This window comes from Bombus affinis, chromosome 18, assembly GCF_024516045.1.
Source record: "Bombus affinis isolate iyBomAffi1 chromosome 18, iyBomAffi1.2, whole genome shotgun sequence".
Classification (NCBI taxonomy): Eukaryota; Metazoa; Arthropoda; class Insecta; order Hymenoptera; family Apidae; genus Bombus; species Bombus affinis.
The window spans coordinates 5,771,446-5,792,462 of record NC_066361.1 but is presented as its reverse complement, the minus strand read 5'-3'; the positions used below and the strand labels follow the sequence as shown (position 1 = coordinate 5,792,462).

General features: G+C 39.2%; 1 protein-coding gene and 1 long non-coding RNA gene across 5 annotated transcripts in view; both read left to right on the top strand.

The window, feature by feature from the left end:
* Positions 1-21,017, top strand: part of LOC126926453 (uncharacterized) — a 49,607-nt gene that overhangs the window by 12,509 nt on the left and 16,081 nt on the right. The window lies entirely within an intron of this gene.
* LOC126926440 (uncharacterized) lies at positions 16,752-20,660 on the top strand. 4 transcript variants are annotated; one of them, XR_007714565.1, is made up of 5 exons: positions 16,752-16,776; positions 17,661-17,778; positions 17,850-17,898; positions 18,076-18,193; positions 18,308-20,660. XR_007714565.1 is itself a non-coding variant. In XM_050742768.1 (4 exons), the coding sequence occupies exons 1-4, from the start codon at positions 17,375-17,377 to the stop codon at positions 18,077-18,079; spliced, it is 309 nt and encodes a 102-aa protein (XP_050598725.1). In that variant the 5' UTR covers positions 16,784-17,374; the 3' UTR covers positions 18,080-20,660. The 4 variants fall into 4 exon arrangements, 1 of the variants encoding a protein (XP_050598725.1); XR_007714564.1 differs by lacking the exon at positions 16,752-16,776 and adding an exon at positions 16,794-17,402; XM_050742768.1 differs by lacking the exon at positions 16,752-16,776 and adding an exon at positions 16,784-17,512 and having other exon boundaries at positions 18,076-20,660.

Sequence of the window (21,017 nt, the reverse complement as noted above, 5' to 3'; positions counted from 1 at the left end):
TTGGTCCGTTAATTCCTAGCATAATCCGAAGTTCTTTCGGTTATTCCTTGAGAAGCAGCTTCCTTCACTTCCGGAAATTGTTATCTTCGAACGTTTCTCCATTTGAGCGTTCGCCCTCTGTCAGATTTCATAGTCAAACCCTTGACTCGTAAAGTGCACCGTTTTCAGGTAGTTAATGACGTTAGCAGGGTAGAATAAACCATTCGAATAAGTCGTGTGGCGTGAATCGCAGCTAACAATCTTGGTAACAACAGACTCAATTCCTAGAAATATTCCGTCAAGTTGGTAGAGAGAAAGTTTTTTTTTTATTTATTAGAATATCTACAATCAATTCTCGTTGAGAATTTTCAGTAACTTAATTTGGCGTGATACAATGACATGGATTATAATAGTTTTATATTGTTGGTTCTAGTAGAAACTAAGGATTTAATCTAGAGGGTATTTTCTTTTTAGTCTGCGGATCTGGTCCATCGTGTCCAGTAGTTGGATGACTAATGGGTTGTTGTGGTTGTTGACTCTTGCGTTATATCTGCTTCTGGACTTGTGTATTTCATCTTTGACTGTAGGTATCTTGAGGTCACGATGGATTGTTTCGTTGGTAACATACCAGGGTGCATTTAAGAGAGATCTTAGCGTTTTCGATTGGAAGCGTTGGAGTATTTCAATGTTGGAATTACTTGCTGTTCCCCATAGTTGGATTCCGTAGGTCCAGACTGGTTTTATTACGGCCTTATAGAGCGTAATTTTGTGCTGCGTGCTTAGTTTGGAGCGTCGGTCTGTGAGCCAATAGAATTTTCTTAGTTTTTCCTTTAGTTGCTTTGTTTTTTCTGAGATATGTTTTTTCCAAGTTAGCCTCCTGTCCAGGGTCATGCCCAGGTATTTTACGGAGTCCTTGCTTGGGATTATTGTGTTGTTAATGGTGACCTGGGGGCAGGTTTGTTTTCGCAGCGTGAAGGTTACATGTGTAGATTTTTTTTCATTAATTTTGAAGCCCCATTTGTGGAACCACTTTTCAATTGAGTCGAGACCTCGCTGGAGAGTGGATGAGGCTGTTGTCGGGTTGGCGTGGGACGCTAATAGCGCTGTGTCGTCGGCAAATGTTGCTATGATTATTCCTGTTGATATTGGTAAGTCGGCAGTGTAGATGGAGAATAGAAGGGGCCCGAGGACACTGCCTTGGGTAGAAAGAAAGTGGAGAACATTGTTTGGTCGTTCTCTGGAAGACGTAGCGAATAAGAGGGGATGGGCGTGAGGGGCGGCGAGGAGCAGCATACCGTTGGAGGCCGTATACGCATACGAGTGCCTGAGTGGAAATTCTCAAGTTTTCATGCAGACAGCCTCCAGTGTGCACCACCGCAGCGCTGCACCAATCACGTTGAGAGCACATTCTTCAACCTATCCTCCTGTCTCTTGTTCCCGTTATTTCTCTTCCTCTTTCAGATTTCGCCGAGACACTTGGAAAAGGTGCGCCCTCGCACACACCATCGACTTCATTTGTATACACACGTTGTATGTATTCGCAACGTGCTTTGGCATCCCGTCGAGAATCGTAGACATAGACATAGAATCGTAGAGATCCCGTAGACATCTTTTCCTCTTCTCTGATCTTTCTCTCTTTCTTTCCCTCCGGCCTCTGTTCTTCCGGCATACGAATTAAGCTGCCACTTCTCCACGATAGGATCAATCATCGGTGGTTTGTTTCTCTCTACCCTCTCAGAAACTGAAGAACAGTTGTCGCGATAAATGATAAGGCGCGGTCGACCGATCCGCGAGTATTCCATTTGCGTTTCTGTCATGCCTCGTTCAATAGACCGTGCCTGATATGATGAACGAGAAGTTTGTCCTATTTTGATATTAACACGTGCATCGAGCATCCAATTTTCGTTATCTACGATGCTGATTGCATTCGTATCGTCACGAAAACAGTTACTCGTCGGTATAACGAAGAAAACGACAAATGATAATCAGTTGATAACGACAAATTTAATCAGTTTTCGTCACTGGTCGTGAGGCAAAGTCATACCTCCACCCGTTCACGGAGTACCGAATAAAAAAGTCCTCGATTTTCGTGGAAGCACGCGAGCTATATTAAAACACTACCCGGCAAAATTTCATTCCCGGCTAGGTTGCATCGTAGTCATCGCTGGCGTTCCAGCGTGCGCCCAGCAATCTGTACCAAATATTTTGACGACGAACATCCTAGAAGTCTCATCTTATTTGCTGCGCGGTAACTCAAAGGCTCTGAATTAATTCGCGGCCTCCCTACTCCCTCGTCTTCCGGCGACGCCCTTCTCTCTTTGCAGTCGCTTTCGGCGCCTGTTTCCTTCCTTTCGATCCACGGACCGTGAATTTTCGCGCACAACTCAGGTCGCCGTTTCAAAGGATCGTCCTGCGATGCAATACAAAGAAGGGAAAGAGAAAGAAGGACGTTGCATGGCGAAGGGTTGCGTATGTTACACAAGTGTCACGTGAGAATCACGCGAATACCGAGCTCTCCGCGTGTTCTTTAGTCGATCCGTTAGGGAAGAGAATCGAATTTCGTGAGCGACGTCGCCGTCGTAACCCTCGGCTACGGTTATCGGGCGACGAACCTCGTTAGCATAAGAGAGGCTGCATTATCATAAAATCGAAACACGTAACGAGCGAACTAAAAATAGTCAAACTCACCCCTGCTCGTCGCCTGAATTCTATTCGGGGGTGACTATCCTTGACGAGCCCCGTTCACCGATACAGTGTCGATATACCTGGAACGTTAACGTAACGTATAACCTCAAGATATTCCTTGCTCTTTAAATACCGAAAAAAACGAATTAAGGTAGACATTGATTTAATAAGACATTAAAATTTACAATTAATACTTCCATACTTGACATACTACATATTATACGGAACATACAATAAACGATAAATGTACTTCTTTTCGATCAAACTGGTGTTACGTTTCAGCGTTTTATGTCATCTTCGTGAAACCATCCAGGAAGATGTACTTCTATTATTGTCGATCAATAAAAAACAATCATTATTTAGGTTAGGATAAATCGAAAGAAATCAGTTTCGAAAGGTTGAAGATCACGTTGTTTTTGTGTCACTCTGTACTACACGTACTTCACCGTCTCACTTTAACACTAGGCTTACGGGACCCGTCAATTTGACGGATTTCGAACTTCGAAATGAAATATCTCAAAAACCATAGCACCAATTTTAACCATTTTGCATCGTAAATGAATCATTTCATCTAAAGAATTTATACACAAAATTATTTTTTCCTAGGCTTTCTAATTTTTGAAATCTGTATGTAGTATACCTATCTCTACGGGACCCGTCAAATTGACGGGTAAACGAAAATACGCATTTTTCATTAAAAAATCGATTTATTCAAATTGAGTCTTAAAGGAACGATATTAGGCTTCACGTTTAAATAAATTATTAATAAATAAAAAGTCTTTTTCTTTAATTATCACTAAAAAAATAACAATAACATTAACGGTGCAGGGTAATCATATCTATTGAGCACATTTTTTTGCAAATATACTGAATGTTGTTTGTGCATTTTCCGCATACGATCTTTTTGCAATATATACAATAATTATTACTTCTATTTTTTATGCAATAACCCACTTGGCAATTTCTTCGCACTTCTGACGTTGAAGGTGACAGAAATGAAGCGTCTGATCTTTGGCAAATGTTCTCCTTGTTTTCTCCAGTTAATTTCTCGGCTAAACAAAAAATGAATTCCTCTCTGGATATTTTCGATCTGGTACACTCTTTATATAGTATCCACGCGTTTATCGCTACCAAATGCAAATTATTGAAAAAGATTCGAAGGGGCCATCGGAAACTCCCTGCTTTCATACTATATTTGCGTGCCATTTGGTCAACACCATACTTTGTTTTATTGTAAAAAGCAATGGTTTCTGGAACACGTTTATAATTATCTTCTATTCGTACGCCTGTATTTTTGGTGCTTAGAAGGAGGACTTTTACTTTAGGTTTACTTTTATAAACAGTAAGTGTGCAGTTTTCTGATTTATATAAATTTGAGGAAAACAATGTCATCTTGTCCTTTTTTCTCTTGAGCATCGAGTTTACTCTTTCTCCATATAAGGGAAACCATTCAAAATATATTTTCTTTGGACAACAACTGCTAACCAAAACTTAATGCCAAATTTATGAGGCTTATTCGCGGTATATATTGCGTAAACCTGCATCGGGCTTTTGTTGAAAATAATTGTTCATCTATTGAGATACTTTCATATGGCTTGTAACAGGCCTTACTATTACTTATAAATCTGTTCCATATTTCGGATATCAGCGCAAATTTATGTGTTTGTAATCTTTCGGAGCTTTTCAATGATCTCGCTTCATATGCTCCCCGGGTATATAGAATTCCTAGAAAACTACGCAACTCGGCAACTGTGATTGTCCAGTCTTTTTTCAAAACTCGATGCGTCTTGGTTTCAGTGCAATCGTTTCTGTGTTCCATTGCGTGTCTGTCAATTATCAATTCGAAAGCACTAGTTACATAACCCGACATAATATTTCTCTTAACATAGCCAGTAGGCCCTGCGATATCCTTGAATATCATACGAACGGGCGTCCTATCCCTAGATTCGCCTGCTTTCAGTTTTATGCACTATGTCCCGTCAATTGCAATTTCAATTTCACCTATTACATTTTGGGATATGCTTGGAATGCTCGTCCTTTCATCAGAGTCAGAACTAAAAAGAATACGCATTCTTTTCTTGTTACGACACACTTTCAAGAAGTGTTCCTCTTCACTATCCGAAGATCATTCTATCTCTCCACTTTCGATGTATTCAAAGCTCTCACTGTCAGCTTCGCTTTGGCCTAATTCATACTGATCTTCTTCGGAGATATCCTCAGAACAATCTTCATTCATGTTGACATTTTGTTCGATATCTTATTATATCTCTTGAATTTACTCATTATTGCTAGAAAAGGGGGATTGTTCAAAATAAGAAAACACTGTGCACAAATTCAATTATCCTATTGTAAATACTTACGATAAATGGAGACAATAATGGGAAATGTCTACGATAACTGAAACTTTTGCACACTATCTTTGAAAAACGGATTGTTTATGAAATCAGCTAAGCCGTCAATTTGAGGGGTCTCGTACAGATAGATATACTACATACAGATTTCAAAAATTAGAAAGCCTAGGAAAAAATAATTTTGTGCATAAATTCTTTAGATGAAATGATTAATTTACGATGCAAAATGGTTAAAATTGGTGCTATGATTTTTTAGATATTTCAGTTCAAAGTTCGAAATCCGTCAAATTGACGGGTCCCGTAAACCTAGTGTTAATGTTATTGTCATTTTTTTTTGTGATAATTAAAGAAAAAGACTTTTTATTTATTAATAATTTATTTAAACGTGACGCCTAATATTGTTCCTTTCAGATTTAATTTGAATAAATCGATTTTTTTTAAAGAAAAATGCGTATTTTCGTTTACCCGTCAATTTGACGGGTCTTCGTAGAGATAGGTATATACGAAACGCCCGTAAACCTAGTGTTAAAGGGGAATTTTCAATCAGCGTACAATGCATCAGGACGATTATGGAGAGGAGCACGTGCTTCGGTGCGTTTCCAAGGATTCAGGGACGCCTTGCTCGCGATTCAGCGATAAGCTATCGCTTCATCGGTAAATAGCGAACAGGGATCCCGATTGTTCTCCCCTGTTTTTCTTTTTTTTTTTTTTTTTTTTTGCGTGGGGAGGGGAAAATGCTATTGACCCGCATGCCCAGTGATCCGCATCACTGGGTTATGTGGGAGTCGGTCGGATGTCGTTGCCATACCCACTAAAAACCCCTCCTCCTTCTTCCTCCGCTTTGAGGGCAGATAACCCCGGTAAAACCTGTCGGCAGTCATCAGGGTTGTCCTTTCGTGCCCCGTTGTATCTACTTCTTCGGGCAGTTACTGCTCATGTCGTCCTCTCAGCCAGTTCAGAATACTGGGCTGATCTCCTTCTGCGGTTTTTCGTTGTTTCGTATTTTTGCCCTCATTGCTCCGCGTAGTTGTTGTTTCGCTCGTTCTCCTCCTTGCCTCTTCCCAGGCCCTCGCTGTCACCCTCCTGTGACACATGACGGTCTTGCAGAATTGCCTGAATTTATTCCAGCTCTCGTTCTTGGCGGTCACCGTGGCGATCAGATTGCCCACGTCTATCTTCCCGCCCAGAGGTTCTCTCTTGTTTGCCGGCGTGTGAAATGTCCCCCGTGAGAGCGTCGATCGATTGTATTGGTTTCCCCGATCGCGACCGGGGGCAGGTCATCCTATATTGACCTATATTATTGATTTTATACTCGGCTCGAATCCAATTATCCTGAATAATTTATCGGCGAATCACAAACGTTAATGACATCGGGCCGAATTAAGCGAGCTTTGGAAAAGTGCGGCGGCGACCACCAGTACCGCGGGAGAATACGTTTCTGTCGCCAATTAGTATTCATGTCGCGGATAAAGTTCCCATTTTTACGTCGGACCGGCACGCCGGCCAGTTCCATTATACGCGTTGTACGGTTGTCGACGCGCATTTTCGAACCGGTGCCCACGATAACCGACCTCGCGTTCTCGCGTTTTTGATTGCTTTTCGATCGGCTACCATCGCACGCCATCCGTCCCACCACCGAATCGTCCGCGTTTTAGCGATCATGCGTTTTTTCTATCAAATGTTCCACTCTGATGCTCTTTTTATCCATAATTGACTTTGAGTAACATCCTCTTTCGACTTGCCCGATCGAACGTCCGCCATATCTATCAAAGCTTTGTTTAGTTATCGCGAAATCGCGAGCAGTATTCTTCTTCTTGATCCTGACTTGTTCATCGAGATCACTCATCATCTTGGCTTCTTATATTCATCTTTTTGGTCCGGTCCGGGCGCGTTCAACGCCGTTGATTGCGTTTGGAAACCGATTTTCTATACGCGAAAAACGGAAAGACCCGTGATGGATTTCTTTTATCCAACGTGATGATCGAATCGAATTCAGTTTTCCTAAAAGCTAAAAGCGGAGGTCCACCGGACGTCGGAAACGAAAAAAAGATTCTTCTTATTTCCTTTGGTAATATTACGCGAAAAAATTTGAAGAGGTGTCAGCCAGAAAAGTTCGATCTATCGGTGGCGTCCACCAATCCGGACGATTGTCACGCGACACGATTCCGATTAAGCGCGGATGCGCGGCCACGGGATCCCGATTAATCCGGCGATCCCAATCGCGAAAATCGATTTAAAATCGACAGAATCGAATTAAATCGTTGTTTACACAGAGCTTTCTCCCATCGGCACGCTCTGCTTATGATCGAATTCGATTCAATGGCGTCATATCGAATACGCGATAAACCAGATCGATGCGCGGTTGTGCTCGAGACATCGGCAAACATTGCCTTCACCCCGGCTGCTCGGATTGAAATTCCCCGATACAATTCGATGTTTACACATCCCAGCCGCTCGTTTTCGCTCAGACTTCCAACACCGCTCTCTTTCTTCCAACCTCATTCTTCGTAGTTCGGAATCCAACTATGGGGAACAGCAAGTAATTCCAACATTGAAATACTCCAACGCTTCCAATCGAAAACGCTAAGATCCCTATTAAATGCACCCTGGTATGTTACCAACGAAACAATCCACCGTGACCTCAAGATACCTACAGTCAAAGATGAAATACACAAGTCCAGAAGCAGATATAACACAAGATTCAACAACCACCACAACCCATTAGTCACCCAACTACTAGACACGACGGACCAGATCCGCAGACTAAAAAGAAAATACCCTTTAGATTAAATCCTTAGATTCTACTAGAACCAACAATATAAAAACTATTATACGCCATGCTATTGTATCACGCCAAATGAAGTTACTGAAAATTCTCAACGAGGATTGATTGTAAATATTCTAATAAATAAAAAAAAAAAAAGAACATTGCTGTACCCGACGATGCCGCGCCTTAGGCCGATCTTAGGCCTTTTGTCCACGATACTACATAAAAAATATATAAAATATATATAATATATTTTACCATTGCTTTTATATAAAATAGTAAATTGGATGTTGAAAATGACGTTGAAAGACCGTGTCATGACTTCTATTTCCCTTAAATGGTCTGCAGCTAACTATAAGTATCGGTAATAATACCTATGATTGAAATGATCTCGTGACCTTTGGGTGATCTTAGTCGATAATAGCACAATTTTAATTAAGATCGACTTTGATCGCCTGTCACACAATATCGACAACTTCCGTCGATCTTCAAATGATATTAAATACTAACGACGTCACCGTTATGAACATTTTGTTTGTCAATTTTAAAATGACCTTAAGCCTGAGTGGTACGACCTGGATAATTTCCGATAATTACAAGTGCGTTGAAGCAAATTAATCAAATTAATGTTTTATAATTTGCCAATCAATGGCAAAATTCCTCGGCTGTGTGTTTTGTTTGAGCAAATTTTATGGGTTTCTTCGCAAGCTATCGCAACGTAATTACGCACGGCACATTGTTAGAATATTTTGACTCTAAATGAAAAACGGGAATTAACGGGATGCGTTGCCAGATTTTTCTTTCTCTCTCTCTCTCTCTCTCTCTCTCTCGCTCTCTCTCTCTCTTTTTTCGCTGATCGATCATCTCATTGATAACACCACTTATGTAACAACAAGACGACAAGTATTGGCCCGTTTGTCGTTCGGCTAAATAAATAATACAGTGGAAAGATCACCGCGATAACGTTTCCATTATCGTCGATACATTATCGTACAGAGATCTTACGCTGTTTGCGCCAATATCAGCCACTGCATGTTATCAATTAAAATGAATTTCAAACTATTTCTTAGAATCGATAGTGACCCCTCGACTTATCCATTGAGATCCAAAGAAAATATTAATAATGAGGTTGTTGAAATTTAGAAAAGCTATATTCGTATATGTAAATTACAAGAAAAAGTATACAATAGTAGAATTATTCGGTCTAAAAATATCTTTTAGTCTTTTACTCTGTTGATTTTAACAACGAATGACGAATCTACAATGTTCTGTGAAAAAACTAACGGCGTACCTAATATAAAAATTTTGGTATCGGTATCTTTGAAATAGATATCGCAGGAATGAGTGAAAATCAAAATTTTGCCTGGAAATATTTTTTACTTGTATCGTTCCGCTGTGATATCTCATATCGTACAACGTTTGAAATTTATACTCCGATGACATAAATTTTGGCAATTACGCCTGTAGTTCTACAATGTAATACAAATAACCGAGATAATTGAAATGCGGGCTGACTTTCACGTACATACGATATTTCTAACCCTTTGAGTGCTGTGGGCGCATATAGGTGTCTGGCGAAAGCTATCGGTATGGACTAAGGACATATTATGCGTTTTCTGTAAGTGCCCGGCATGGACTAAGGACGCATGTATGGGTTTTTCAATTTTTCCGAACACCTACGCAGAAGTAATACCATTACGTTTATGTGAAATAAATATAAATGCATTCCTTACGGCAGTAAACAAATGCCAATAGTGCCTCGTTATTGTTAAAGTAGTCATCACTTGTAAGGAAATTCTACATCTGGTTTTTTTAGTTTCCTCAAGCACTGAATTTTTCACACACAACTAAATTATTAACTTGTGTTATATTTACTAAATTTAGTTTTCTAGTTTATTACCCAAATTCTAGTTAACTGTAAATTTCAATGTTTATAATAAATAATTAAAAATAACTAAAAAATAACGCTCTTGGATCATTTAATCTCGTGCAAAAGAATTACTATAACTTATTACGATTTGCGCTTTGAATAGTCAATCAACAGAATTCAGTCTAACGAAAAAGTATTCCGTCCACAGCGATCGTCAGCGCTAGACGCGCGCCGTCCGTACGGATGACATAGGCCGCGAGTATTCAGCACTCAAAGGGTTTTAACATACACGTGACCACGTATCGATTGCTGGTTTCCACGGTGAAAATGCAACATCGGCCCCTGTTACGCCACGAGGCTTACCACAGGCTGTATTTTCTAACCGTCGCTCGCGGCCCTACAGTGTCGCAGGCAGATCGTCTTATCTGACCGCCGGATCATATACAATGTATCGACGAGCGCATAGTTGTCGCCAAGCAGCGAGCTCTCGAAACGTCGAATTTTGTCCGTTACGTTTTCCACACAAGAACGGATATACGTGATCATAGGCGCGAACGGTGGCGTGACCCGAGCATAGTGGGGGTCGTCTTCAAAATGAGACAAAGGAATGATCGAAAGACGAGCAGTTCCTTCTGATGAATCGAACGTTACACATCGACAGGTCTGACGATCAAATTCAAACCGATTACATCGAATAATATCGTAAAGCATTGAGTCAATTTTCTGTACTACATTCACCACATTATTGTTAAATATATTATTTTATATTAATCTGTTAATACAGTATTACATTCAGTTGAACCACCTCTGTTATCTCAACCGAAACAGGGGAACGACTATTTCGCGGCGTCGATTAACAGAATCGTAGCGAGAAGTTACGCCTCTCGCTGACGCGTTTTCCTAGCCCTTTGAGTGCTGGATACTCGTGGCCTATGCCGTCCGTACGGACGGTGCGCGTCTAGGGCTGACGATCGCTGTGGACGGAATACTTTTTCGTTAGACCGAACTCTGTTGATTGACTATTCAAAGCGCAAATCGTAATAAGTTACAGTAATTCTTTTTCACGAGATTAAATGATTCAAGAGCGTTATTTTTTAGTTATTTTTAATTATTTATTATAAACATTGAAATTTACAGTTAACTAGAATTTGGGTAATAAACTAGAAAACAATAAACTAGAAAACTAAATTTAGTAAATATAACACAAGTTAATAATTTAGTTGTGTGTGAAAAATTCAGTGCTTGAGGAAACTAAAAGAACCAGATGTAGAGTTTTCTTTCAAGTGGTGACCACTTCAACAATAACGAGCCACTATTGGCATTTGTTTACTGCCGTAAGGAATGCATTTATATTTATTTCACACAAACGTAATAGTATTACTTCTGCGTAGGTGTTCGGAAAAATTGAAAAACTCATACATGCGTCCTTAGTCCATGCCGGGCACTTACAGAAAACGCATATATATGTCCTTAGTCCACACCGATAGCTTTCGCCAGACACCTATATGCGCCCACAGCACTCAAAGGGTTCTCTGGCCGTTACTGAAAGATCCGTGTAAAGATACATCTAAATATTCGAGACGGGGTGCTTAATTACCTCCAAAGCCTTTTAACGCAAGTTTTATCGAAATGAAGTCATTATACAAACACACCGAGGACGGAATCGCGGAAAATGTTCTTGAGCTTGATAAATTCGTCTCTTGTTTAATCACACGCCAGTGGTTTGCGTGTTACGCTACTAATCGATAATCCGAAACACGGCACACCTTTCAAGATATTCCTAGAAAATACTTGTTGAGAATCGTGGATATTTATCGCCGAAATAAATATATAGGTACACTTCGGTTACACTTAGAATTCATATCAAAATGGTTTCAGATTTATTTGATATGTAATTTACAAGATATTCATCGATACGCATTTCCACGCGTCCCAGCACTCCCTTTGTCTCACCATCTTCTTTACCACACTACCAACGGAACAGTTGTATTCTTCTGTTTTACGAGACGCTGTGCGCGCACATACTCCCACACACTTATATATGTGTGTCACTACTACGCGAGTAATCTAGTGTAGCACACAAAATTACACATATCTTAATAATACTGATTCCAAAATTACCTAAGAAATTAGAGTAGAGTATCTGAACTTCTATTATACGAATATTGTGCTATCCAATTGTTTGCGATGTCTTCGTGTGCCACGGGGATGACGCGACAAGCAATAAACGTCGGCTGATCTTCAATACGTTATTAATTTACAAACCATTCTGTTTTTACCAGAATGTGCGAGTGATTCTGTAGTGTATCTGATTTGACCCAGCCATCGGAAAATTTTTCCCCATGCTAAGCGGACGCCAGAAGTGCCATCTGAAATATATTTGATCGTGGAAGTGTTGGCATCTTAACATTTAGATCAACGAAATGCAGAGTGACAAACTGCCAAGAATCGTTCTTTATTCATTAACTCGTTTGATTCTATTTAATCACCGATGAGTCCCACTTACGTCGAACGAGACTGGAAGTCCTTTAACGAGGAACTACAAGATACTTAACCGACAGCTCAATTAACTTTACCAAGCATCGAATTATGACACAGCTTAGACCCTGATGTACACGATGAAGTATATTTTTCGGCTAAAAGCTTAACGAGGCATTGTCACGACCGGCATACTTCAAATCCGATGGACCGATGATGGAGATAGAGATGTGGCGGCCTTGGCGACAATGTATATCGCCGAAGTGCCTAATGAGTCATCTGTATCCTAACGGTCCTTCCACCGAACGTCCTAGAAGTGTGACAACGGTCACGTACGCCTACAGGGTAGTGGGGATATTAAGGGATGACAAACAAAGAAGAAACAGATGTTACCGAAAGTCAAATTGTAAGAGCTGCAGTCTTGGAAAGTCACGGCTGGAGCTCAGAACAAAATCGCAGTCAGTGTAAATTCAGAAATAAATTCTCTCGTTTTTTTTGTTATCTTAATTTTTTCTTTTCGTTCGAGCCTCCTGCTTTTTATTTTACGTGACAGCATCGTCGTTTCAGCCTTCCATCTATAAAAGTTATTATGACGAAATAGCGTAGTAGTACAAATTTATAGGCATTTATCTTCTCAATTGTTTAAGGATTAAGGATAAGGATTAAGGATTAAGGATTAACATGCTCTTCTCGATTAAACGGTTCAAAATAGGTCAAACTAAACAAACAAAACAAAAAAAAAGGATGGTATTTAAAGAATCGCTAATTGTCCTCGACGATTTCAAAGCTCGTTCGTCAGTCAACCGAGCGAGAACACTCGCGTTTTTTCCAGGGGCGACGACAGGCGCCGGGCATGACTTTTTCTGTCAGATTTCGTTGAACGACTACTTGAAAATGCGAACACGAAGAACCCTTGTGATCTGCCTGCATCTCCTGTTTCCCATGAAACGCGAGTAGCTCAGTCGTACGCGGATATAAACCAGTTCAAAGAGAGCGCGCGCCGGTGTCGCGTAAAATAAAAAGAAATTTAAAAGAAAGAAGAAAACTTCATTTTTTCCTCGTTTATACACTTATAACACACTTCTGAGCTCTAGGCGTGACTGTTCGAGACTGAGGCTCTTACAATTTTTGTCTTTCGGTGGCATCTGTTTCTTCTGTGTTTGTCATCCTCCAATATCCCCACTACCCTGTAGGCGTACGTGACCGTTGCTACGCTTCTAGAACATTTGGTGGAAGGACCGTTAGAACATAGATGAATCTTTAGGCACTTTGGCGATATACATTGTCGCCAAGGCCGCCATGTGTCTCCATCATCGGTCCATCGGGTTCGAAGTATGCCGATCGTGACACCATCCTGCCCGCGGTGTGTGTGTGTCCTGGTCTCTGACGTGATTTACGTTACATTTTCATGGGTACATTCTTGACGTCCTCTTGCTACTGATCTTTCGCTGAGGTTGTGTCTGAGATACTTCCGAAACCTTTCCTGCTGATGCCAGTGGGAACGATCAAGGCACGTGGCAACCTGTTGTCGCTGGAGCTTCAAGGACCTTCCACACGCGCGTGGTAACGTATCTTTGCTGAGGTTGCATCTACGATGCGGTGGGCGTCCCATTGTTCTGCCGAATCTCGTTCGTGCAACACGCATTGCCTCGTGCTCTCCAATAGTAAGTTATTTTTCCTAGTTTATTTGTTTTACGATTTTCATAATTTGTTCATTTTCTTCTTGCTTTATTTGTAATGGCACCTATTGAATTATGGTTATTTATTATCTGTTCACATTATACGAATTTCGATCAGTGATTTTTAGTGTATGATCGTTAATTTCGGTATTTTAGTTTATTGGGGTTTTTATATCTTCTTTGGTGACTACAGGCTATGCCGAGTCATGGACACGAAAGCGTCCGCACCTGTGCGAACTGTGTGACTATGTGTTTTTAATATTCTGTCTTGTTTTGCATGTTGTTCATTTCCTTAAATTTGTGAATTTGTTTTAGCGCAAGAGGAGGAAGATATGTGGATGGTTCGAGATGACGTGAACGACGTGTGGGTGTGAACATGTGCGAAGGAAGATGCTGAAGGGGCGGTTTTCTACCCAAGTTGACCCAGTGGCTCCTTCGTCGGCGTCGTGTCCTGATGATCCTTTGATGATTTGATTTTATTGGACAATATAAGATATATTTTGCTCATTGTGGATTTATATGTCCATATTTGCTATATATTAAATTGTGTATATTTTATATTACTTTCTTGTTATTAGGTTATTAGTTGTGTGACAGTTGTGATGATACCCTGGATTCTTCGTCGGTATCATGTTCCGGTGATTTCTCAGCGTTGGACGAGAGTTGTTTGATGTGGAGACCATCATACTTCCGCAAGGCGTTTGAGATTCTGGACACCGGTCGCTGCGCAAAGGCTCGCCTTCCTTGGGGAATTCCAGACGAAGTCCTGGAGGCACACCTTCGGCATCATAGCTCCGGAAAGAGGGGGGTTTCCCTGTAGTTCGTGCTTAGTGTGTGTTTAAGTTTCGCGATCTCTATTCTGACGTTCCTTGTTCCGATATTGATTATATTAAGTGTTAACATTTTCTGTGTGTGTATATATATATATATATATGTAGATACATATATATGTATATGTGTGTGTATTATTATTTCCATTGTTTCTCGGATTGTTAATTGAAACGTTACTTTCATATATGGTTTGTTAAAGTGAATTTTCATATATTTATTTCCTTGTGTTTAGTGGTTTTTATAATTAATTATTTTAATTATTTTATAATTAAGTGGATAATTAGATACTCGAGAAGCTAATGACAATGATCCTAGGCTCAATAACGCATCCGCGGTCAACGGGATGACGAACTCTACTCTTCTGTAGCGTCTAAGTTGTACTCAATGTTAATGCAAGGAGCAATCACTACGTATAAGGATGACAATTCAATCGTTGATGAGATCGTACAAGAGAGTATCTCTCCGTCACGGTGACGCTGTCGAAGAGAACTATGATGGATGTGCCTAAGGGCACGAGATCATCGGATTCGCAGAGGAAAGTCTTCGTTCGAAGGGTGAGGGAAATTGACGTTACTGTTAATTAGTCAATTTCCATGTTGGTGGTTAGAAAAGGATGTTAGCTGTCCTTGGGAAAAGTTGCTAGCGGGAAGCCTCGTTCGTGGAAGGATAGATTTCTCTTATCTTCCCGTAGTTGGGACACGGACTATTTGTCTATTTGAAAGACTTTGTATAATTGAAACTTAATATTCGTAGCGGATCCTCGCCCAGCTAAACATATACTGTGAAGATGCGTTGACATCTGGCAATCATCTTAACCGAAGGACAAAGTCTGCGTGTGGCGAGCCACGGGGCAGAAACCATTGAAACGTTTACCGTCGTGCCCCGTCCCAAGTATCTCTTTTAAGGAGAGCTATAGAATTACTTCATGCCTTTGTTAGACAAAACGTTCATCTCTTGACCGCGGCTACGTTCGGCGACTAGTTGTCGCCTCGAGCCCGAGCTCACTATCATAAATCTCGAATAAGTACAGCCAATCGAATGACAACAATTTCTTAATACGGCTGCGATGAGATCTGGATTACAGTACTAAGGGATCTTCCCAAAGTTCCAAAGGGAAGGTTCCAGTGTTCTTTCATCTCCGACATATATATCGCATAGTCGGCAATGCATTGTTTTAATTCGTCCCGGCATTCCACACAGGAAGTGGGTTGATGGATCTTCGTACAAGTCTTGATCGTCCGGATCCAAAGTGTCATAACAATCTTGGCAAATGAAAAAATTATGGGACTGGTAGGCAGATGGGATTATCCGGACGCAACACAGGATAACAATTCTTCATAAACTTCCGGATAGTCTATGGGTAAGCCTCCATCCGGAAGATATAACAATTGGTTTCCCTGATTGTTAGATTCAACACCCATTCTGTGCAAGGAATAAAAATATTTTTTTATCAATGTGTCTTGTTCTATTATGCGGTTTCTTAATCGATTCATTTTGTCAGTGTGATATAAAAAGAGCTTTTTTCTCTTTTTTTTTTTTATCAGGAATATCGTCTGCTGCCTTTAGCTTCCTGTGTGTCATATATTTTTTCCATTAATTCGTTAATCATGAATAGGTTGATAGTTAATTGCGACCCAGTTTTCATTTTTCGTGATCGGCCTTTATCGGATTTTAACATTCTTGCTACAATGTATTGTATTAATTATTGTTTATTGTTTCCCCTTAGTCCGTCCACGACAAGTATTTAATGGTTTAGTAATTAATTGCAAAGTTTTAATTTATGGTTTGTTTCTCATGGCTGATTTCTATTAATTTCTAATATTCCTGTTACCTTATAATAATGACGTATTATATTGTATTAATTATTTTTTTTTCTTCTCGTTACAATCTTCCATTTGTATTATCATCTTATTAAATATTTATTTCTTCATCGAAAACATAATTTATTTTGCAACGTATAAAAGTTACTATAAGTACGTGTTGATTAACATCACTTCCAAAATGGCTGCTTGTGAATGTCCCTAGCGTATAGTGACTTTTATTAATGTCGAATTTATTATTCATCTGTTAATTATTTGTAACTTTATTGTAGTAGTTGACGTATAATTGAAGTTAGTGATTTTGTGTTTCTTATGTGTATGTTTAGAGTGTATTATTTTTTATCTCTTATCAGTGTATTTTTTTTTATCTGATATTTGTTTATGATTATATTGAAGGTTCCAAGAGCTTCCATATTGCTCTCTTTTTAGCCATAATATATATGTATATATATAATATGGGGCGTTTTTTTATAATATATTCATAGCATATGGATTGTATTGCTGTTGAAATTTATAATTTATTAACAGCACTGTTTCACTGCTGTGTTTTGAGTGGTTTATATTTATAGAATGTTTGCTTAATTGATTTAATTTTAATATGTGTATAGTGTGTCACCACCAGTCACTAATGCGTAACACAACCTCATTTCTGTACTCCAAACTTTATACTATAATGGCTTGATACAGTATAACAATCTCTTATTATAATTATATCTGTCGTCAATATTCGGTTGATTTACCTTAATTAATTTCTAACCTATTTCTACATTATTGGCTATTTCTGTTTCTTTCTTATGAAGTTATCGTTACCTTGCGCTTGTGATTGCCAGTTTTACATATAATTTTGGAGCTAATTCATATATTATTAGTTAAAAATCATTGGTGATTATAGTTTTTACAATACTATTCCTTCAATGCTGCGTTGCTTGGAACAGTTACAAGGTACGTGTTTGGTTCTGGTTCTGGTTCTGGTTCTGGTTCTGGTTAGAATCATCTGGTTCTTTGTTATATTGTCAACACTTATTATGATTACCTTTACTTATCCTAAAACTGTAAGTATATATATACATATAAAAAAACGCCATATTTCATTAGATCTGCATAGTAAAATAGTCTGTCCTTTTTCTTGTTTACTAAGACCACTTTGTCAATGTTGAATTATTTTGTTATAATGTTACTAATTTTTCTTTGGTTTTCCAGTTTCCTGTTGCCGTATTGACCATTTTGGTAGTATCTGCTGCAGTACTCCGTAAGAATTCACTTAGATTTGGTAGTGAATTTCTTATAACTGTGTTGGCTTTTGTGTATATCTTTCGATGTGAGTAATGAACTTTTTACTATTATCAATTTGTACTTCTAGATGGTTTACAGCATTCTTCTCCTTTTTAGGTTATGATTGTTTACCTCAATATTTATTACCTTCGGTATTCTCGTACTTGTGAGTAGAATGGTCTCAAATTTTTCCAATGGTCAACCGTAAATCTCGTTATCTTGTAAATGTTGTTGTCGGGCATCAATTATTGACCATTATCCTTGCTTCTTTTAATTTAACTTTAATATTGTTTTAAATATTTAATATTAAGGCAATTGAGATTAACTTATCCATTTGTTTCAGCTGATCGTCGTATACTATGTTCTACAAAAATGCATCCGTAATCAATCACTGTGGAATTCCTACATGTACATTTCCTTCCACGATAATTAGTTGTATACAGGCCTCATTGATTTATAAGGTACCCTTTTTCTTTCTTTTAATCTCTTCCGATATCTTGTTCATTTTATTGAATTAACGCATTTTTATTTAAATAGTAGCTGGAATACATAGTAATTTCCTTTTTTCTTTTTAGATTTCTGCTATCTTCATTATTCGACAAGCAATGTTACTATATACCACCGTACCACGTTGCTTCTTGAAATTGTTCTGACTATTGTCTATTTTGGTTATGTGCTAGTTTTAATTTGTTGAAGTGTACTGTTCGCGGAATCCCTTTCACTTCAATCTTGACGTTTTGGTTTTGCAAAATTCCTAACACTTTATGCAGTCCTGTATATTGATCAGAGAATTTTCCTTTGCTAGGTTCCCTTAGTAGATATACCAGATCTCCTATTTTGAAATTTTGTGGGTTGATTCGTCTGTTGTAATATTCCTTTGACTTTAACTTGGATTTCATCAAATTTTTTCTTGCCATTTATTGCACGGTGCTGATTTTATCAAACAGGTCTCTGAGATATTCTGCATATGTTGCAGATCTATATGGTTCCATGTTCTCTTCGATTATCATTTTGTCAGTAGGTTCTCTAGCCAAGTGCCCAAAGACTAATTCGTGCGGAGAGAATTTCGTTCCTTCGTGTACAGAGGTGTTATAAAAAAACATGGCTAATTCCACCCATTCGTCCCAGTTTCTGGAATTTTCAATGTACAATTTGAGATATTCGATTAATACATGGTGAGATCTTTCGATTGAACCGTTGCTTTGTGGATGGTATGCCGACGTGGTGTATTGTTGATGCGAAATCTCTTTGCTACTTTCTTCATTAACGAGGAAAAATTCGTTCCCTGGTCGGTAAGAATGGCTTTCGGTGACCCGAATTGGCAAATAAATCGTTCGTTACGAAAACGTTCGCTATCTCAGCCGAAGAGATCCCTTCTATCGGAATCCCGATCGAATACTTTGTCAATAGATCTTGTATAGTTAATATATATTCATTTCCCCTTTGTGTCTTTGGTAATGGACCGACGATATCCATACCAATTTTGTCGAAAGCTTTACCCGGTGTATCTGTGAGCACCATTGGTTGTTTTGTTTTTATTCTAGTGAACTTCTTCAATTGGCATTCTTTACATGTTCTTACGGATCTCTTTCTTCATGTTTCCCCAATAATGGTGTTGTCATATTCTTTGATAAGTTTTTGTTACTCCTTTGTGTCCTGCTACAGATGATTCGTGTTTTTCTCGTATTATGTTGCATATGTCGTGTTTCCACTGGTGGGGTGATTATTTCCCCGGTACAGATGGTGATAGCTATGGTTTTTTCCGTAAATACTTCCTTCAATTTCCTGATTGTGTGTCGCCAGGGTATTTCTTCCAGGTTTCCTTTGCTAATGCTAAAGAACGTTAATTGTTTTTCGTTTACTACGTCCAATAAGGATCTCAATGAATTTAGTAAATTTTCTGGCGTTATAGGAATATTTCGGTCTTCCTTTATGGGTATGGATACGATGTATTTTCCGAAATACCTTGATTCAATCTTGCTCTTTCCAACATTAGATCTTCATAATGCGGCAGTTTCCCTGCTTCCTTTATTTATAAGACTCCTTTATCTATCGGGGTGCCCTGTATATCGACGAATATTACTTTATGATCATTCACTCTTGTAACTGAGTCTCGCGTTTCCGAAATTTTTAGTTCCGAAAGTACCGTAGGTCTCGCGTCTTTTCCTCGTTGCCGAATTGGTCCCGAGTCTGCCATAGCGGGCTCTTCTTCGCTTGTTGTATCGATGTCTTTTATTTCTCGATTGGCTACTTCCTCGTCTGTGTATACATCGATTTCGGCTAATGCTTGGTCAAAATATTTTACGGATGTTTCTTCTATGGTGAGATGGTTTCGAATAGAAGTTTTTCCTTGTTTTCCGGTCTATCGTATTGCGACAATTCGCGTGGCTTAGTTTCGAATATGGGAGAGTCCTCGGTTGACGTATCTAGTTCAAATCTTTTTGGGACAGGATATCGAATCGATGAATCTTCTTCTCTTTTCCTGATTGGTAGGCAGACCTCCGGGAGGTTTCTAAACAATGCGTCCGCATTTGCGTTCGTTCTGCCTTCTTTGTATATAATATCGAATTCAAAGTCCGACAATTTGAATTTCCACTTCCAGATTCTTGAAGTAGGATCCTTGATAGAATGCATCCACACTAAAGGTTTATGGTCGGTTATGATAGTAAACTTTCTTCCGTATAGATACGATCGGAAGTGCATTGCACTTAGACGATTGCCAAACACTCCTTTTCTATAGTGGAGTAGTTTTGTTCGGCGGAGTTTAGTAGTCTTGAGGCGTATGCAGTCGGTAGGTCTTTTCCGATTGGTCTTTGACTCAGTACGCCGATTATTGCATATCCTGATACGTCTGTCGTAAGGTTGAAGGGTTTAGAGAAATCCGGATATTGTAGAATAGGTTTTGTCATTAGCGCTGTTTTTAAATTGTTGAATGCATTTTCCTGATCCTCTGAGCATTTAAAGGGGATATCTTTCTTCAATAGTTGTGTTAAAGGTTTTGCAATTTTGGAGAAATTAGGTATAAATCTTCTATAGTATCCTGCTAATCACAGAAATTGCTTGATATTCTTTGCCTTCTTTGATCATGGAAATTTTGATACTGCTTCAATCTTCTTTGGATCTGGTTTTACACCGTCTTCACTGATTATATGTGTGGCGGCACTCGACAAGCCAAATACCACCACTCGACACTAACTAGTGTCGGACGACGGCAGCACAACTTAGCGCCTTAAGTTATGAACGTTCGGGACCCGGGTTTGAATCCCGGCGATCGGAGTCCGATTT

What these genes read in the sequence shown, in the direction of transcription:
- LOC126926440 (XM_050742768.1), top strand. Translation starts at nt 17,375, where the DNA reads ATGCTGCGTTGCTTGGAACAGTTACAAGGTACGTGTTTGGTTCTGGTT. An exon ending in CCTTTACTTATCCTAAAACT is followed by an intron (nt 17,513 to 17,660) that starts GTAAGTATATAT and finishes TTGGTTTTCCAG; the next exon opens with TTTCCTGTTGCCGTATTGAC. An exon ending in TTTTGTGTATATCTTTCGAT is followed by an intron (nt 17,779 to 17,849) that starts GTGAGTAATGAA and finishes TCTCCTTTTTAG; the next exon opens with GTTATGATTGTTTACCTCAA.